The following is a 20,769-nucleotide window of genomic DNA, read 5'->3' as shown; positions in this document are numbered from 1 at the left end:
ACACACCCAAGCGCATACAAACAAACAAACAAACAAATAAGGATTTTTTTAAAGAAAGAAAACTATAGATGCTCGGGAGATGGCTCAGCGGTGAACAGCACTGGCCGCTCTTGCAGAGACCCTGGATTTGCCCCCAGCACCCGGAGTGGCTCAGAATCACCCTCAAGTCCACTTCCAGGGGTCTGACCTCTGTGGGCACCAGGCACACATGAGGTAGACATACATGCATGCAGGTAAAGCACTCAAACACACAAGAGATAATAAATACACCTAAAAATAAGTGAAATGAAAAAAAGTCCATAAAGCAAAATAGTACAATGGATATATTCTGTGCATGACCGAGGGGGCTTTTAAAGAGAAAACACTCGCACCAACTGATGTTTGACAAGGAGAATTTCAAATTATTGAACTGGCCAACGGCAATCATTCTCTATGTAATAAAAGAGTCAGAATCTGGTTTAACCTGGCATTTATTGAGTGATTATTATACGCCTGGTGTGCTTGGTGTCTTACATATATCAGTTAATCGGCAAGTTACATTAGTTCTGGGTATGTTAGTGTTGGGTGACACAACTAGTGCACACAGAAAGTAAATATTATAAAAGCACACTGCTGAGTTAAATGAACAGATGACGCAGTCCCAAGCCAAGCAGCAGCAGGTGAGGCTGCGGTCCATCACCGACGAGGCCGAGTGGACAGACATACATGGTCCTCTCGTCTTCAAGGAGCAGATATCCATCTTAGACATCCATCAAACGGTTACAAAGTCTGGACACGTTCTCGGTCATAGTTGAAGCTTCACAAAACGTTGTGGAAGCAAATATAGGTTACATTCGCAGAACAGGAAAATTAGACAACTCCATTTCCTTTGGCATGGAGGGGCGGGGGCGGGGGCTGGGGGGTTGGCAGCACGCATGTGAGTATGAATGTGTTCAGCCATGCATGTGCCTGTGTACGTCAGAGCAAGGCGTGGTGCCTTCCTCCATCCCTTCCCATCCTATCGCGAGGGACAGGGTCTGTCACTGAACCCTGCCTTTTTGTTAAGGCCGGCTGACCAGGGAGCCCTGGCCACTGCCTCCGCCCACTGCTGCCTCCCAGTGCTGAGATGACAACACAGACATCTGTGTGTTACATGGATCCCAGGGATTCAAACCCAGGTCCCCACGTTTGCAGAGCAAGCACTCTTACCCACTGAGTCATCTCCCCAGCACCCCGGCCCTACAAAAGTGTTTTTAGACAGAAAACAAATGAAACCACTGGACTTTGAAGCATTTACTAGGACTGCTACAAAAAACAAAAAAGTCAAGATAAGCAAGGATGTAGATTATATAATGTGAAGACATGGCCAAGGTTATATCCAGAAAATCTTCCTATGATTGAGTATGCTACTGCAAACGTAGAGAGAATGTGAACTATGTATGCCGCCTAAGAGGTAAAGAAGAGATAGAGGCAGTCAGCACTGAGCATGGTGTGTGCGTTCTATAATTCAACATATTAAAAATAACAAGAGAAATAATAAATATAAATATTTATAATTTTGTAAATTATAAATAAATATAAATAAAGCCAAACACTAGATCTCTGGAAAGGCAGTAACAAAATCCAGATAAGTGTTTGGTAAAAGCAAATAAGTAACAAGGAAACCACAGTGACAGATTAAGAGGAGAACAGTGATAGAAAAAATGCAGAGAACTTTTTGTTTAATTATAAAAATAGTGTTCATAATTAAGCTTATAATCTCAAAAGACCTACAGAATGAAGAACTCTCTGGAGGATAAAGGACTATTATAAATCATCAAAATGAATCCAAGAAGTAACAAAGTATTCATAAGCTACCAAGATAGAATTATCATAATAATGGCTTATGATAATTCAAACTGCTTTCCAAATCTCAGAACTGAGTACTGGTGAATTCTTTTTAAAAAAAAATTTAAGATTTATTTTTTAATTATATGTGGGGGTGGGAATTACGGGTGGGTGTGTGCGTGCGTGCTTGCGTGTATGTGCCATGCCCTGAGGCCTGCAGGGGGAGCCTGAGCCCCTGGCGCTGGAGCTCCACACAGGTGGGTGCTGTGAAGCTGCAACAGTGACACACACTCTGAACCATGACACCATCTCTCCAGCCACAGTAAACTCCTCCAAGCTGTCAAAGACCTGATATTTCTCAAGCTTCAGAAATTATTCAAAAGCATGGAAAATTACTCAGATCTCTCTAAGATGTAAGGTTACGCCATGAGATTGAAACTTCACAAAAATAGCACCAACTTAAGACATCAAAATAGAGGCAAGTGTCCTTATATAAATTAGCAAGAAAAGGAAGTGTATGTGGAAAGACTGTGCACACTGAAGATGCTATGAGAATGGCACTAGAAAATGACTCCCCATTTAAGAGCACGGGCTGCTCTTCCAAAGGATCCAGGTTCAGCTCCCAGCACCCACATAGTGGATCACAACCATCTGCAACACCAGGTTTGAGAGATCCACCACCTTCTGGCCTCCACAGGAGCCGGGCACGTACACGGTACATCGACACACAGGCAAACAGAATGCTTAATTGTACAATGCTAATTTTATAGAAGACAGAGATGGCTCAGCAGTGATCCTAAGTTGCACATTTTCTAGCTTCTCTGAAGAATGTCTTCCAATTCATAATTGGAATTGGACAATTAATTCACCTTTTTTTTTTCTTTCTCAGCAGTGTACCAAACTTCTCAATACTGTACAAAATAATGTGTTTTTATAATCGATGATGTATTCATTTAAATACATCTTAGTAAAACAAAAAAACCTCATAATAAAATGTTTTATGGGGAAAAAGGAACCTCTTGACGCTATCGACAGCTCAGCGGTTTAGGGTATCTGCTGCTCTTGCGGAGAATGGCCCAGCACCCATTAAAGCCAGCTCACAATTGCCTACAACGTTAGCTCCAGGGGCTCAAACTCCCTCTGCTGGCTTCTGCAGGCACTGCACTCACAATAACACACACACACAGAGAGACACACATACACATAATTAAAAATAAATTACAAATAATTACAAACTCATCTCAATGGACGTGTGAAAGGCATTTCTCTCCAGGGCGGTGTCTTAGCGTGACACGGGGCATGTGTCTCCACACGGCGGTGGTTAAACGTGAAGCATCATGGGCATCCCGGTGAGAACCAAGAATAAGAACAGCACGCACACTACCAACACGATGGTTGTGTGCTGTGGCGCCTTGGACCACTCCATAAAGCCCTAAAGGAGGGAGAAAGAGGGGCGGGGAGAAAATATCAGCACTGGAAAGGAAGGAGGTTGACACCATTACCCCTGGGAAGATGAGTGTGTGACTAAGGGTCTACCAGCATAGGAGTTGTTGGAATCTAAAACTGCATGGCAGAATAACCAGATATTACATAAACACATGGAAGCAAGCAACGCACCTATGTTCTGAAGAAAAAAATTCAGAATAAAGGATGAAAATTGCAAAATATCACTGTACAGAAAGACTTAGCTTTGTGGCACAAGTGTGTGGTTCTTGACCCAACCCCTCTCTTAAATTTCCAACTGTCTATTTTATTGCATTCATTCGTAAATATAACAGCCACCTTGAATTTTTCCCACATGTTTGTGGTGTGCGGCATGTGTATGGGCACATGTGTGTGTGTGTGTGTGTACGTGTGTGTGTGCAGCCATATGTATTACATGCATGTGGAAGCCTGAAGTTAACATTAGCAATCTTCCTTACTTGACCTCCACCTTCTACACTGAAGCAGGGGCTCTCAATCAAACCCAGAACCTGGCGACTCATACACTGAAGCAGGGGCTCTCAATCAAACCCAGAACCTGGCGACTCATACACTGAAGCAGGGGCTCTCAATCAAACCCAGAACCTGGCAACTCATACACTGAAGCAGGGGCTCTCAATCAAACCCAGAACCTGGGGACTCATACACTGAAGCAGGGGCTCTCAATCAAACCCAGAACCTGGCGACTTAGGCTAGTGTAGCCGGGTTGCTTGCAGCAGGGATTCCCCAGACTCCGCCTTCCACAGTCAGAGCCCTAGAATTACAGGCAGCTTGCCACACGCACCCCGATTGACATGGGTTCTGAAAGTCAGAACCCTGTTCCTCACTCATCCTCTCACTACAGACAACTGTTTCTCCTCTTTTAAAAAAATAAATATCCACTTTAGTTTTGTAAACTTTTAATTTTTTTATAGTATATGGGGGAGGGTACCTTGCCTGCATGTATGTCTGTGTGCCATAGGCATGCCTAGTGCCCCGGGAAGCCAGAAGAGGGATTCAGATCCCCTGGAACTGGAGTTACAAATGGTTGTGAGCTGCCCTGTGGGTGCTAGGGATTAAACCTGAGTCCTCTGGTACAATTAAAGCTAAGAGCCGGTGCTTTTAACTGTTGAGCCATCTCTCCAACCCCAGATTATATTAAATTACATGTATATGTGTGCCTGTTGGCGGTAGCGGGTTCTGTACACATAAATGCAGCACCACAGAGGCCTGAGGAGAGCACTGGATGCCCTGGAGCTGAAGTGCTGTGAGGCGTATGACCTGGGTGCTGGGAATGGAACGCGGATCCTCTGGAACAGCGGAACCACTCTAACCACTGAGCCATCTCTTCAGCGTCAGGTGCTCAGACTCATTTTTGTCTTCCCAGGTCAGACAGTGTTTGCTATGGTCTCATTCTGGATATCTCCTGCAGACCCCTGCTTCTGCAGAGTGTTTGTCTACGCCAGCAGTGCTGCGCTGGGAGGCTGGGAGGCTTCAGGGCAAGCTGAGTGAGGTAGGCCTGAGGGCGAGCCCACACAAAGCCCAGCCCTGAGCCTGTCTTGCAGCCTCACTTTTCTGTGAGTGGCCAGCCTCCACCAAATGCCCCACCTCCACTAACTGAGCTGATGGACTAGAGCCGTCTAAAACCGTGAGCTGAAATAAACCTCGCCTCTCACCTCTCACCAGGTGTTGTGGTAGCAATGGCATGAATGCTAAGTAGTACGTGGTTCCTTCTAGAGTTGAAATAAACTTGAAGATTACCGATATGCACTAACATGTACATGTGTGCTTTCTGCGCTACCCTATTTAAATAGAGCTTTTTTACTGAACATCCCGATCACAGCTTCCCCTCCTTCCTCTCCTCCCAGGTACCCCTTCTCACCTACTACCCTCCCCCTTCCCCAGCCCCTTCCCTTTCCCCTCAGTGAAGGAAGGCCTCCCACAGACATCAACCGCCTTGACATGGGATGTTAATTAGTTAATTAGCATTAATCACCTAATTAACTAATTGGAAAACCTTTTAAAATGGTTTCTTGAGACAGTCTTTGTGTAGCCAAGACTGACTTCAAACTCACTACATAGCCAAGAACGACCCTTGTGGTTGTTGTTCCCTGCCTCTGCCCTAAGGGCTAGGATTATAGATCCAGGCCATGAGGGAGATCAAGCCCAGGGTCTCAGTGCGAGAGGGAGGGGAGGGTGACTGCCTGAAGGGGATGGGTGGATGGGTCGGTGGGCAGATGGACGGAGGTACGCATGGTATTGTAGGTGGCTGGCAGGTGGGTGGATGAGTAGGTGGGTGGATGGATGAGGAGGGTGAGTGAAGGTAGGGGTTGATAAACGCATCCGTCCATGAGCGGACAGATGACTAGGTGAACAGATAATGGGTGGATGGAGGGTGGATGGATGGATGGATGGATGGGTGGATGGATGGATGATGGATGGATGATAAGTGGAGAGCTATGGATGGTTTGTGTGCAGAGATGCACACATATCACATGGGGACCCTCCACCATGTCTGACCACCACAGGGATGGGGAATATCTCCCACAAAAAAAGCACCTGGAGCTTCTGAGCAGTGAAGTCATTCCAGGCTGAGGAAGGAAATGTAACAACTCACTGAGATCTTCAGGGTGACATTTACAGTACAGGAAATAATCCCTACACACACCTGGGAGTCCTCCGACTCGTCATCTTCTTCTACTGAGCTCCATTCCTGAGGCAGCCCAGGCTCTGGGGAAGACAGATCTGTGAAGGCAAAAGAACAGAGAGGCAAAGGGCTGTGAATGAGCAGCAGACATGGAGGCCGTGCTCCCCAGGCTTTCTCCATGGCATCCTCTCTCTTCTCTACCAGCCACCGGACACAGTTAAACACACACACACACACATATACACACACACACAAATACACACACAAACACACAAATACACACACAGATATATACATGTATATACACATATACAAACACATGCACACAGATATCAGATATACATATGTACATACATGCATTTACAAACACACACAAACACAAATACACACAGATATATACATGTATATACACATATACAAACACAGACACACAAATATACATATGTACATACATGCATTTACAAACACACAAACACAAATATATACATATACATACATATACATATACATGTATATGTGTATATGTGTATTATGTGTATATGCATATGTGTATATATGCATGTATGCATACATGTATGTATGTGTGCATACACACATATACACGTGTATGCGTGGACATGGTCATACACGTATACATGCATATATATAAGTATGTATATGTGTATATGTGTATATGTGTATATGTGTATATGTGTATATGTGTATATATGTATGTGTGTATGTGTGTATGTATGTATATGTGTATATATGTATATATGTATATATGTATATGTGTATGTGTGTATATGTGTATATATGTATATGTGTATATATGTGCATGTGCATGTATATGTATATGTATACACAAGCACACACACTTGGCTCATGTGGGGCTGATAACATATCAGGCCTGAACTCTGACCCTGCAGCTGACCACATAACTGAAACTGGGCCACTGACAGGCTCCTCCTTCTGCCTGCCCAGAAGGTAAAAGTTCCCTAACGGGGGAAAAAGAAATTATTCCAGAGCTTCCCTACCTACAAGAGATGCTTCCAGGGAAGAACTTCCCACGCAGTTACAGTTATCATTACTGTTACCATCAGAGATCAAACTCAGGCATCAGCCTTAACAGCAAGCATCCTTATCCACTGATCTGACGCACTCCCTTCAAGGACCCATGAGAATAACCCTCTTGGAGACACAAGGCTCGAGGACTTGAGTTAGTCAACCAACCCGATGTGTGACGGAAGCCATCTAAGAAACAGCTCTGCCAGCTCCCGAGGACCCGCAGGAAGTGCAAACACAGACAGCAGGAGAGATGTCCCCTGAGGTTGCATCAAACTACAGAAATAGGAGCATGCATGCTCGGGGCACCAAGTGACTAAACGTGCAGAAAAGAAAGACAAAAGACCAGTTCAACATTCCGCAAGCCTGTGAGTGGCCGATCGATTGGGTGCTCAGCCTCTCTGAAGCCCTGCAGAGAGTCCCCGGCTCAGCCTCTCTGAAGCCCCGCAGAGAGTCCCCTGCCCAGCCCCACAGGCCCCCTCACCTTTCTCGTCGCTGTCACAGCTGCAGGCCCCGACCTCCACAGCCTCCCAGTCCTTGGGGAAGGTGGCGTGGCATGGCTTCTCCCAGGCTCTGCTGTCCCAAGGCAGAAGTCCCTGTGTCTGCTCAGTCCTGAGGCTCTGCATCTCCTCGGGAGGAGGCGTGGCTTCCGGAGCACTCCTCCTGTTCCAGTGTCCTGTGGGGTTCCTCAGGTACAGGATTCAAACCCAGACACACAGTCATCCAGTGAATGGTGCCTGGTTGTGGTGTTGAACACTAGAAAGAGAGCAGGGGCCAGAGAGACGGTTCAATTCAGTGGTAAAAATGGAAGGATTGACTTTTGGCTCGCCGTCTGCAGAAGCGACCTGTCACTTGGTGGGGGAGGGACATGGCTGCAGGGGACAGGGCTTCAGGTCGCTGGCTGCCTGTGGTCAGGAAGCGGAGGGCAGAGGGTGCTAGGGCCTTCACTTTCTCCTCTGTAGTCAGCACGTTCCCTACACTGCGGGCGTCATTCAGGGTGGGCTCCTCCCAGTCAGTCAAAGCTGACTGGAAACCTCCTTGTAGACATGGCCAGAGGGTTTCCATGGTGAGTCTACGTTGCCACCATAGCTGGTAATTGAGATGACAAGATAAACCTTCATGGTGGCAGCTTCCAAGCAGCGTGTTATGAAACAAAAATACTTACTAAAAAAAATCTAAAAACTGTGTGTGGGCTGGGAATTTAACGAAACCCAGTATTTGTTCCTGGCTTTATTGATTGTAGGGATGGTATCAGAAATGTAAGAAGATGTCTGTCTATGACAAGGTCTTGTGATATAGCCCAGGCTAGCCACAACTTTCTGTGTAGCCCAGTCCTGACTTCCATCTCAGCGCACACAGTGCTGTGATCACAAATGTTTGCCGCCGCTGCCACACCAGGAAATAACCAACTTTGTCTTCAAGGAATCCTTGAATTGACGTGAGAGCTGCCGACATCCTTGTGCGGAAGATAGACAGCTCATGATCACACCTTCACTTTTCAAAGAAAAGGGGACGGCAGGCTTTATCAGCCTGACACAATATTGAACACGTTGTATGACAGAGTATTAGTGAGGGATGGTCTACACTGGCTGGCCTGGGTGCGTGTCTGTAGGGGATCAGCCGAGTTGAGTGGGGAGACCCAGCCCACTGTGGGTGACACCGGTCCCTAGGCAAGGGCGCCAGTGTAAGGGTGAAGAAACTGAGCTGTGTCAGCGAGTGACCATGGGATGCACCCAGCTCTCTCTGCTCTCCACTCTGCATTTGGTGGAGCCAAGTGTCTCAGGTGCCCGTCAGTGTGACTTCTCTGTCATGGAACTGTGTTCTACAGCACACTCTCCAAGAAGCTGCCTGTTGTTGAGACAGTCTATGACAGTAACAGGAATGAAACTAGGACAGGTGCGCAAGCTAAAAGCTAGCATCCTGGATGTTAGTGTGAGGTAGTGTCTGGAGCCTGGGGAAGTACAGGGGAAGGGACAGAGCAAGAGAATGAAAAACAGACTTTAGTGCTCGCTTTTTGTTAGTAGGAGTAGCTGCGGGTAACTGTAGTTGACCTCAAATAATTGGATGCTTCAGAACAACAGACAGGAGTTTGAACACTCTTGTATAAAGAAATAACCAGTGTCTGAGGGACAGATAGCCAGTGACCCTGATCTGGTCATAATACACTCATTGTAACGAATCATTTAGCCCCTTGAATGTGTCCAACCACCATCTGCATATTAAAGAAATACGTCTAAAAGGAAAAGGGAATAGAGGGCCAGATGGCTCAGTGGATAGAGACGGCAGCCAACCAAGTCTGATGACCCGAGTTTGCCTCCCAGGACTGCGTGAGAGGAGAGAATTGACTCCTGTGAGCTGTTGTCTAGCTGTCAGCTGTGTCTGCTGGCATGCTTGCATGATACATACACACAAATAAATAAAGTACAATACGACTGAATAAATAAAATACATTGTTTAAAGTTTGCACTTAAGTGGGGGAGAGTAAATAAAAGGACACAAGCTTGAAGATAAAAATATTTGAAAATTTTTCATAAGTGAGATATGTGGGCCAGGAAGATGGCTCAGTCAGGAAAATGTTTCCTGTACAAAGACAGGGACCTCATTCCCAAGAAAGAGGCTCGCTGGGACTCACTGGCTATCCCTAACCAACAAGGCCTAGGCTACTGAGACAGCCACTCTCCAAAACCAAGGTGGGTGGCACCTGAGAAATGACTCCCAAAGTTCCTCTGACCTTCATACCCCCCAGCACACAAGCATGTACACTCCCACATACACGTGCACTGCACACACACACACACACACATACACACAAACGAGGCATACAATTTATACTAAATGATCTCCATAGTAAATAAATGATACAATAACACATTTATGTTAAATTGTGTATACTGGCTATGGAAACCATGTCTTTTCTATCTGTATGACCAGTTTTTACTGAGGAGACTCCCATGTTTGAAACCTTGGCCCCATAGGGAGTGGCATTATTAGGAGGTGTGGCCTTGTTGAATAGCTGTGTCCTTGTTAGAGGAAATATGTCGCTGTGGGAGCAGACTTTGAAGTCTCATCTGCTCAAGATACGCCCAGCGTGCCTCTTAGTCTGTCTCTCTGCGGCCTGGGGATCAAGATGCAGAACTCTCAGTTCATTCTAGCACCATGTCTGCCTGCCTACGCGAAGCCATATTTCCCACCACGACAATAATGATCTAAACCTCTAAAACTGTAAACAAACCCCAAGTTTTCCTTTAAAAGAGTTGTTGTGATCATGGTGTCTCTTCACAGAAATAAAACCCAAACTAAGACAACCACTTACAGATTTTTGTTTATTTTTTAAATTATATTTATGCATGGGTGTCTTTGTATATGTGTGCCTGAGTGCTGTGCCCTCGGAGGTCAGAAGAGGGCAGCAGATTGTCCTGGAGCTGCACTTAGAAGAGGTTGTGAGTTGCCCAGTACAGGTTCTGGAAATCACACTTGGGTTCTCCTAACTGCTGAGCCACCGGCCGTCTACAGCCCGCCAACCATCATCTGTCTCTCTTGGCCTCTGAAAGCCGCAACTAAACGCATCATTTTCCAAGGCAGTTTAGCTCTCTGTTACCCAAGCCCGTTCTCCTCCCACGACCTCCTCTCTTGCTCAGAATCCCCCCAACCTCCCAGAAGCGCTTTCCTTGCCTTGTACTGCATGCGGCCAATCACCGAGCCGGCCTGCCGTCTTTGTGCTCTGCCTGCTGCCCCAGCCTTCACCCTTGTCTGAGACTTTGGTCCTCGGGACCCAGAAGCTTCTGTCATGAGCTCCCTACCTCCTGGGATTAACTCACCCGTTCACACTGATGACGCCAACTCTTAAACCTACTCCCTGCCCACTCAATAGCTCTGTGCTGAAGACAGGTTCAGCGGGCAACGCTGCTCGCTGCCGAGCCTGATGCCCGTGAGTTCGATCCCTGGAACACATGGCGGAATGAGAGCCGCCCCTAAGTTGTCTTCTGTCCTCCATATGTGCACCACGCCCCCACCCAACCCACCCCAACCCATCCTAACCCACTCCACCCCCCACACACACACACAAAAGTAAATAAGAAGTGTAAAATACCCGCCAGCTTTGTCCTTCTCTATTCTGGCTGGGTACAGTGGTATAGCTTTCAGTCATGGGCAAAGGGCACCAGCCCCTTACACTAACATCCAAAGAAACACAGGCAAAGATTCTAGACCCACCCAAGAATGAGAAACACTTGCTGTCAACTGGGATCAGGAAGAATGCCTCAGCTTAGTGCTAATGTATATGTTGTTTGTTTAGTTGGTTGTGTGGGTGTGTGTGTGTGTGTGTGTGTGTGTGTGTGTGTGTGTGTAAATCAGAGGACAGCTTTCTGGGGTCAGCTCTTTCCTTTCTCCATGGGATCCAGGCTTGGAACTCACATCACTAAGTTGATAGGCATATACTTTGACTCCCCAAACCATCTCACCAGACCTCGTTTTATTTTATTTCATTTTTAGACACTGCCTAGGTAGCTCAGGGTGGCCATGAACTCACAACATATCCCCAGCTGGCCTCAAACTCCCGTTCTCTTGCTGCTGCCTCCTAGACAGAGGCTGCGGGTGTGAGATGCCACACCCCGCGCTGTGTCCTCAGTGTCTTTCCCACGGGGGTGCCCTCAGTCAGCCAGTGAGGAGCACCCGCAGGTGACATGGGGCAGCCCCGCAGGGATGCTCAGAGCAGAGTCCTGTATCTGCTCGCTTCTGCTGTGTTTGCTTGCATTATCATTCTCAATAACTATAAAAAAGTAGACATGAAAAGAGACTGGCTGGCACTCGGTCTCCCCGTGAGCGGAAGCCTCCCTGGGAGCTCTCAGAGGTCGCTTTTAAAAGCCAGCTGACTCACGGGCTGGTGGGAGTGTCTGTTAGCCCAACACCACTTAGTAAAACCCCACAGCAGCATCTGCTAAAGCTGAACATATGCATCCCCTGAAAGCCATGCTCCCAGCCTGGCCACCTACAGAAACAGAGGGAACTTGTTTGCGGAAGCTGTCACGCCTCTGTCTATGCTCAAAAACCACAAAGACAAAGCAAAGCTGTTCGGGCGCCTGGTGCAGGGCTCAGTGGGCAGAGCATGGTGCACACACATGAGGTCATGAGGTCGAAGCCCAACACCTACATCTGTGACCCCAGCACTGCTGGAGCCGCAGAGACAAAAATCCCAGTGCAAAAAGTGAGCACCCGCCAGGCTCAGCGGTTCTGAGACACCGGTTCAGTTCCTAGCACCGGGATCAGACGGCTCCCGACAGTCTGTAACTCCATGTCCAGGGGAGCTAACATCCTCTTCTGGCCTCTGAGAGTGCATCCATGCAAATGTGTGTACATGCTGCTTCAAAGTTAAATAATGTTAAAAAAGAAAGAATTGAGGAACGCACCCTTTGATCTGTGTGTCCTGCATGGGCTGCAATGTGCACACATCTGCATATGCTGTGCACAGACACCGGAGAACAACACAAAACTGTTTGTATTCAAAATCGAAGCTAGTAGATACACCTCCATAGTTAACTGGAGCTGGAACAACGGCTCACTGGTTGCAAGCACTGACCGCTCCTGCAGAGGACCCAGGGTCAGGTCACAGCACCCACATTCGACAGCTCACGACACTCTACAACTCCACTCCCAGGGAACCTAACATTCTCCTTTGGCCTCTGATGGTACTTAGATGCACATGCGTGTACATACACACAGATACACAAATACATTTTTAAAAATACAAATATTTTTTTAAAATATTAACTGCTGAGCTGGGGAGCTGGTAGAGCACTTACCTAGCATGCTCGGAGCCCGGGGATCAGGCCCCAGCACTACACAGGGTGGGCGTAAACTGTGGCGGTGCAGCCATCTGACCCCGGCCTTCAGAGAGTGGAGGTAGCAGGAAAATAAGTTCGGCTGCATAGGGAGTTCAATATACGAGCCTGGGCTACATGAGACCAGGAAACTAACCTTAACAACCACTGGATGCAGCCAGAACATCTGTAATCTCAGCATTCCAAAGACCAAGACAGGATCTCAGGTTTGAGGTCAGCTTAGGCTATGCAGTGTCTCCAAGAAGTCAAACAATGCATTTGTAACTTAGATGTCTATCGACAGGAAGTGGGTAGATAAATTCCTATTCATATATACAAGGGAGGCAGGTGTGGATTAACTTGAAATATATATTTGCCTGCATATAAACTATATTACCTACACATGTCTATGTATACATATGAATACATAGTATATATCTAAACATATGAAGACCCAATATATGAATTCCAAGCACTCACATTTTCTAAAACCGCCAGTACAGTGGGAAGACAATGGCTACAGTTTTCTGGCCGCCAACCACCACCAGCAGCAGGTAAAGCAAACACAGAGATAAGCACTGCGAGCCCCGGAACGTAGCCTCCGCCACGCACTTGCTGTGTGTCTGGCCCACACGACCGCTCTGAGCTTCAAGTTGCTCATCTGTGAAAGATGCTGGTAACAGCATCATGAAGGCGTTCTGAGATTTCTGCAGGGACAGAACACCCGCTGAATGAACCTTTAAAGGGTATGCTCCTTCTCCTTGCATTGCTGGCTTGAAGCTGCACCTGCCTTCAAGGCTAACTGTCATAGGGTTTCCATTGCTGTGAAAGATGCCGTGACCAAGGCAACTCTTGTAAAGGAAAACACTTAATTGGGGCTGGCTTAGAGTTTCAGAGATTTCGTGTGTTACCATTGTAGTGGGAAGCATGGTAGCATCCAGGAAGACATGGTGCTGGAGTAGCTGAGCGTTCTCAGATCTGTGGGCAGCACAGAGGAGACTGTGTTCTACACTGAGCAGAGCTTGAACAGAAGAGACCTCAAAGCCCATCCCAACAGTGACACACTTCCTCCCACAAGGCCACACCTACTCCAGGAAAGGCCACACTTCCTAATAGAGTCACTCTTATTGGACTGATCATTCAAACACAAGAGTCTGTGGGGGCCATACCTATTTAAACCACCACACTAACCTTAATTTAAACATCACCTCTCCATAAATAAATACTTGCTACCCATGGATATGAAATTTCCCAAAGTTTCTCATCAGGACTTTGGGCTAGGCCCAGCAGTGGAGTCTTGAGAGCCTGTGGACAAACCAGTCGCACGCTGGATAACTACAGATATCCTGGGGGTAAGCAGGCAGGAAACAAACAGGAGAGCCCATGGGACTGTCTACAAGGATCGTCGGAAACGGAGCCAGAATAAGATAAATCAACCAAGAACCTCCCAGTGGCTCCCACTTGGCAACGGACAAACGAAACGCAAATCCAGAGGAATACGTCACAAAGCAGATGAGAACGCTGCATTGCAGCATGGGTTATCTGACGACTGTAGGAGAAGATCAACCAAGCGTTCTTTTGGGAGGAGCTGCCCTGCCTCTGCAGCCTGGCAAACACAAGGACACCTGGCTGTCGCCTGATTTCTCAGGAGACTGGAAAATTATCTTCTCAGACGACATCATCTGCACTTTTAAAATTTTTAAATAAAATTGCTTTTTTTCTAATGAATTCACAGATAAAAGCACTGCATGGCAGGGGTTAAGTCCAGCCCACAACTATGTTTCTCTCAGTGATGATAGATACATTATCTACACAGTTGGGATGGCCGTTCTGAAGCCCTGGTTTTGCACTTACTACTAACATTTAGTTAGTTGGTTGGTTAGCTTATGTCATGGTTCTTACTGCTTTAGTTACCAGAAAGTTGGATCCACTTATCCACCATTTAAAATGTGTGTGTGTGTGTGTGTGTGTGTGTGTGTGTGTGTGTGTGTGTATGTGTAGGTAGCCAGGTGGTGGCACACGCCTTTAATCCCAGCACTTGGGAGGCAGAGGCAGGCGGATTTCTGAGTTCGAGGACAGCCTGGTCTACACAGAGAAACCCTGTCTCAAAAAAAAAAAAAAAAGAAAAGAAAAGAAAGAGATGGGTTTGTTTATTGCTTTACTTTCTACACGGACCATGGTTTATTGCAGGTTTAGGCTGAGAAGCAGGAGCTAGAGTAGAAAGCTACAGGTGTGGGAGGGGGGTGGCAATGTGGCTCAGCGAGTAAGAGGCGCTTGCTGCCAAGCCTGACTGGATGAGTTCAGTTCCTAAGAAAACCAACTTCCACACGTTGTCCTCTGAATTCTGTGTCCCATACAAATAAATGTTACGTAAAAATAAATAAATAAACAAATAAATAAATAAGTAAGTAAGTAAGAAAAGGCAGGTGGGCGCCAGTGGCACGTGGGGAAACGTGAGAACCGTGGAACAGCGGATGGAAGGGAGGAGGAAGAGAGGGCTCTGGGGAGTCACGCTCACTAGCTGCCTGCCCGCCTCTCTGTGAATTAGAAACTATCACCTGCAAAGGAGGTGCAGAGGAGAGGATGTGCATCAGCGAGAGCGAGGAAAATGGTCGGAATAGTGATGGAGATGAAGATGATGACGATGATGACGATGCAGCAGCAGTAGAGCACTGGTTCCGGGGTGGGCGTCCTGACTGCAGGCCCTACTTAGTAATTACAGTCAATTCTGGCTCTATTGCACAGATGGGCAAGGGTCTCTCTCCATCACAGCCTCAGAGCCCGGGAGAGGTGGGACTGTCCCTTAAGCACCGCACCTGTGGGACTTCATAACCCATGCTCCTGGTGTGTTGCAGGATACTACACGCAAGACGGCCCAAGACAGACACAATGCACACATGCAACCAAATTCTCAGGTGTAGTGAGCCCAACAGAGAAACTGGGGACCTCCCTTAGGGGACGGAGAGACAATGTGCACGTGCGGAGCCACGAAGGAACACGAAAACCTGAGTGTAAGCTCCCTGCGGGGTCCCTTCTTCCTGGTTGCTGAAATGTGTGTTCGGTGTTCAGGCACCAAGTGTAAAGGATCAGGTTGGCGGAAAAGAGGGCCCAACCTGATGAGACGCCCCTCTCCGCGGTCTTCACCCACAAGGACTCTCCAGTCCCAAACCCCAGATCTCCAGTAACTGTACTGTGAGCCCGCCCACCCCAGAAACACACATGCACAAGCATGCACAGTCACACGTGAACGCACCTCCCGATCACTGCCCACGCCCCCAGCCCAATCTCCCGCCCCCTTCCCGCCCACAGGGTCCCTCTAAGGACTCACCCTCCCCAATCAGACCCTTGCAGGCACTGCAGAGCTGGAGCTGCAAGGACTGCGGCTGCGCAGAGTTGGTCGGAAGCTGCGGGTGGGAGGTGGGACGTTGGAGGAAAACAAGGAGGCGGCCTTCTCTCTTCCGCCTCCTCCCTCCAGGGAGCCTGCGGTTGAAGAAAACTGGGGACAGATCGCAGGAGTGATCGAGCCCGGACCCTGTGGTGTAGTTGCAGGAGAACGGATGTAGTTCAGGTCCTGAGGATCTAGCCAAGGTGGAGTGCGCCCTCCAGCCCCAAAAACCTCTACTCCAAAAAACCCCGGTCTAGAGTGAGTGCGCCCTCCATCCCCAAAAACCTCTACTCCAAAAACCCCCGGTCTAGAGTGAGTGCGCCCTCCAGCCCCAAAAACCCCGGTCTAGAGTGAGTGCGCCCTCCAGCCCCAAAAACCCCCGGTCTAGAGTGAGCAGAGACTGGAAGGAGCTGGGTCGCGACAGCCTGGAGCCCGAGGTCCCACAGCTGGAGTTAGGTGCTGGCTGTGGGTGTCATCTAGGGATATCACTTGATATTTCTGTGCTTGAGTTTTCCATTCTGCTAAGTGGAGAAAATAGGAATAACCACTCAGGATTTCTGTGAAGGTAAATATAAGAAAGTAACACACGCAGAGTTGTTTATTGTTGTTTTGTTCGCCCCGCCCCCACCCAGGTCCGATCTATAGCCCAGGCTGACTCTGAACTCGCTACGTGGCCTTGAACTTCTGATCCTCCTGCCTCTCCCTCCCGATTGCTGGGGTTATTAGGGATGTGCCGCCAAGCCCCATTTAACGTGCAGAATTCTTAGAAGGCGTCCAGTAACTGCTGGCGGTATGGTAATCACCACCATTCAAATTTTACAACAGAGACCACTGCCAAGTTGCTCTCAGAAAGGTCACATTAAAACCTTTTTAATTCAGGTGGCTGAAGAGATGGCCCAGCAGTTAGGAGCGCCATACACAACCTCGTCACTCCAGCTCCAGGGGATTCGGTGCCCTTTTCTGGCCTCAGTGAGCAACTTGTACTCAGATGCATGAACATAGACATGTCTACATACATAGGAATAAAATAGATGATTGTTTAAGGTTATGACTGAGCTGTAGGTGAGGAAACAGGTTTTTTTGTTTGGTTTGGTTTGGTTTTTTTTTTTTTGTTTGTTTTTTGTTTTTTGTTTTGTTTTGTTTCTTTGAGACAGGGTTTCTCTGTATAGCCCAGGCTGTCCTGGACTCAGTCTGTAGACCAGGCTGGCCTCGAACTCAGAAATCTGCCTGCCTCTGCCTCCCAAGTGCTGGGATTACAGGCATGCGCCACCACCGCCCGGCTAAGGAAATGTATTTTCACTTATGTCCCTGGTAAATTTTCTTTCATTTCTCTAGTTTGTCGTAAAATAGAGCAAATGTGACCGTCAATCAGATTAATTTTCTCTGAGAACAAAAACACTAACCAAAAGCAGATTACAGGAAGAAAGGGCTTATTGGCTTACAGCTCCAGGCCACAGGCCATCGGTGAGGGAACCTGGGACAGGAACTTAAAGCAGTAACCACCACAGAGGAACACTGCTTGCCGGCTTACCCACAGGCTCGTACCGGCTAGCTTTCCCACACAGCCCAGATCACCTGCCCATGGTGGATTAGCCCCTCCCAAATCAGTTAACAGTTAACATGACGCTTCCCCAGACATGCCCACAGATTTATATGGCCTAGAGCAGTAGTTCTCAATCCGTGGGTCTCCACCCATATGAGGAACAAAAGGCCTTCTCCTGAGGGTCACATATCAGATACCCTTCCTATCAGATATTTACATTCTGATTCATAACAGTAGCAAAATGTCAGTTAAGAGGTAGCAACAAAAGCAATTTTATGGTTGGGGTCCCCACACCATGAGGCGCTGTAGTAAGGGGCGGCAGCATTAGGAAGGTGGCAAGCTGCTACCTCTAGATAATTCCTGTCAAAGCGTTCCTCCCAGAGACCTCTACGCTGTGTCAGGTTGACAAGTTAAAGATGGCCGGGGCACTTAGGCACAAGGGTGTGGGCGTGCCTGTGAGAGGTTATCTAGATGGGGTTAGCTGAGGTGGGAAGGGACCTCCTTCACCCACAGTGCTCAGTACCATCCCACGGTCTGGCGTTCCGGACAAAGGGAGACATGAGCAGGGCACAAGCGTCCACCGCTCCCTGCCGCTGACTGTGGATGCAGTGTGACCAGCTGGTCCGAGCTCCTCCTCCTGTGACTGACTCTACCCCCAAAGGGTGCAGTCAAAATAAACCCTTTCCTCCTTGACTCATTTTTGTTGGCTGTTTGGTCATGGCTTCAATGTAAGTAACTGAAAGAGCTTTCTCATTGGAAGAGGATCCAAATGGGAGATTTTTATTAAGAACATAGCAAACAAAAGTAGAAAGAAAGAAAGAAAGAAAGAAAGAAAGAAAGAAAGAAAGAAAGAAAGAAAGAAAGAAAAGAATGAACAAATGAATGAATGAATGAGTGAGTGAGTGAGTGAGTGACTAGCAAGTAGCAGACAGACAGCAAGACACACCAGGTGCTTACAACACCCAGTGGACAACTGAAGTCACCTTATAGAATAAAAGTAGCTTCAAGCTGACGGTTATAATTCAGCAGAAGTGACACGCAAATACCTGCTTTAACAGGACTTACCTGTGAATTGCTTTAACTATAGTCACTGATTGAGAGTCCCAGGAAGAGTTCAAGGTTCACTCCCTACAGGACCTTCCGGCATCTCTTTCCCACCATGGGCAATTTTTTATAACACGGAATAAACAATGGTAATGCCTATTGGGAATGGCTTACCTGCTGGTTCTTCTCCAAGACAGTGTGGTTTTAGTTGGTTGGCTGGCTGGCTGGTTTGGTTTGGTTTTTTCATTTCTCTGTGTAGACCAGGCTGGCCTAACACTTACAAACACATGCCCGTCTCTGCCTCCTGAATTAAAGGTGTGTGCCACAGCTGCCTGGTGAACAGCATGTTCTTAACACCCTTGGTTGGTTGTTGTTCTGTCTTCCCTGTGACGGAGGCAGGGGTCCAGCCTGCCCCAGGTCAGAAAGCCTTGGAGGGCACTTGAGATAAACAAGACGGAGTGTGGGACACACAGCTGCTTATCTCTGAGGCTGATTGTAACAGGCGCAGACAGCATGTGCTCAATGGAGAAGGGACCTCGCACTGGTTAACTGTCACTACTGATTATACGTATAGTTATACGTTCAAAGAACAGGAAAGCTACTGCCGCCTTCTGTTCTTCCTGCCGACCCCTCCCAGGCTCCAGTGAACAGTGCCCTGCTTTACAATAATAGATCACAAAACAAAGCCAAAAATCATGAACCTGGGATTGTTGGGTCAGGGGTAGGGAATAATAATCACAGGAGACAATGAGGGGGACAGAGTAATGAAATATATATATATGCATGCATGAAATGGTCAAAACTCAAAGTAACATTTTTAAAATACATGGCAATGCACCAATATGACTGATACTGCACTGACGCATCCTTGCTGAGAGACACTCTGTGTTTTGGAAACCTGGAGACGAGTGTCCACAGACAGGACAGCTCCGGAATGTGAACTGAAGGGAGAAGAGCTGCCAAACACAGCACTCCGCTTGCTTCCCACCATCTCCTCTAGTGCCAGAATGTTCGGGAGGCAGCAGGCTAGAGCAGACAGCTGGTTCGCGATGTTGTGAGGGGCTTGCAAGCTAGGTTCCTGAACGGAGATTCGAGTGTGTACTGGGGTAAACTTTGGGATGTGGATTAACTGGGTCCCAGTTTCTTTGCCTGAAAAAAAAAGTGAGGGCAAGAATATTTCCTGCCTCTGAGGGTAGTTCTGAGAGGTAAATGTGTCAGTGCTCATTCCTTATGCGGAGTGAGTGTTTAGTAAAGCACTCTACCACCAGGGACCAGGGAAACAAGAAACAAAGCACTTGCTGCTGAGACCTGAGTCCGTCTCCAGGACCCACGTGGTGTGAAAGGAAAGATCCTCTGACCCTGCGTGCACGCACTTTGACAAATGTGTGTGGACACACGACACACAGGAAATAAACGAGCAAACAAGTTTCTATCAGACTATTATTTAATTTTTTCTTTGTACATGTGGTGTATAGGTGTGTAGGAAGGAACCCTCATTTATACCTGTGCTTGTAGAGAGTAGACCCTGGAATCCATCTGCCTCCCAAAGCCCTCCCTGCCAGCCCTGAGGTCAGAGATGTATACCGCCATCGTGGCTTTTATATGAGAGCTGAGGCCCTGAACTCGGATCATGAGGAGTTTTGCCCACCGAGCCATCTTTCCAGTCCCTATTAGAACTACTGAACATGTACTCATAGCACAGGAAAGAACTCTAGTTTTGATCTTCTTCAAAGACAGGCCTGGGAAAATGGTGTCAATGAACAAATTCCCTGGGAGTGGTTCTCTTTCAGAAGGAAAAGAGGATTGAAGAGATGGCTCAGTGGTTAAGAGCGCTGGCTGCTCTTCCAGAGGACCTGGGTTCAATTTCCAGAACCCATATGGCGGCTCACAACTGTCTGTAGCTCTAGCTCCTGGAGATCAGGCGCCCTCACACAGACATACATGCAGGCCCCAAACCCGCCATATAAATAAATAAATAAATAAATAAATAAATAAATAAATAAATAAGCTGTAAAGTGGTGAT

General features: G+C 47.5%; 1 protein-coding gene across 1 annotated transcript; it reads right to left on the bottom strand.

Moving 5' to 3' along the window:
* Positions 1-1,812: 1,812 nt before the first annotated feature.
* On the bottom strand, positions 1,813-19,146 carry Smim17 (small integral membrane protein 17). The gene is made up of 4 exons (XM_052181100.1): positions 18,921-19,146; positions 7,443-7,714; positions 5,936-6,012; positions 1,813-3,238 (listed from the first exon to the last, which is right to left on the bottom strand). The coding sequence occupies exons 2-4, from the start codon at positions 7,582-7,584 to the stop codon at positions 3,128-3,130; spliced, it is 330 nt and encodes a 109-aa protein (XP_052037060.1). The 5' UTR covers positions 7,585-7,714; positions 18,921-19,146; the 3' UTR covers positions 1,813-3,127.
* Between the last annotated feature and the right edge of the window lie 1,623 nt (positions 19,147-20,769).

The sequence above is a fragment of the Apodemus sylvaticus genome, chromosome 1, assembly GCF_947179515.1.
Source record: "Apodemus sylvaticus chromosome 1, mApoSyl1.1, whole genome shotgun sequence".
NCBI lineage: Eukaryota > Metazoa > Chordata > Mammalia > Rodentia > Muridae > Apodemus > Apodemus sylvaticus.
The sequence above is the reverse complement of the archived record's forward strand: the minus strand, read 5'-3'. Positions and strand labels throughout refer to the sequence as shown.

Bases quoted from the DNA above. Each gene is read 5' to 3' on its own strand.
- Smim17 (XM_052181100.1), bottom strand. From the start codon at position 7,584: ATGCAGAGCCTCAGGACTGAGCAGACACAGGGACTTCTGCCTTGGGAC. The intron at 6,013-7,442 runs GTGAGGGGGCCT...TTGCCTTCACAG, and splicing joins CTGTGACAGCGACGAGAAAG to ATCTGTCTTCCCCAGAGCCT. The intron at 3,239-5,935 runs GTGTGTGTAGGG...TCCCTCCTTTAG, and splicing joins ACGAGTCGGAGGACTCCCAG to GGCTTTATGGAGTGGTCCAA.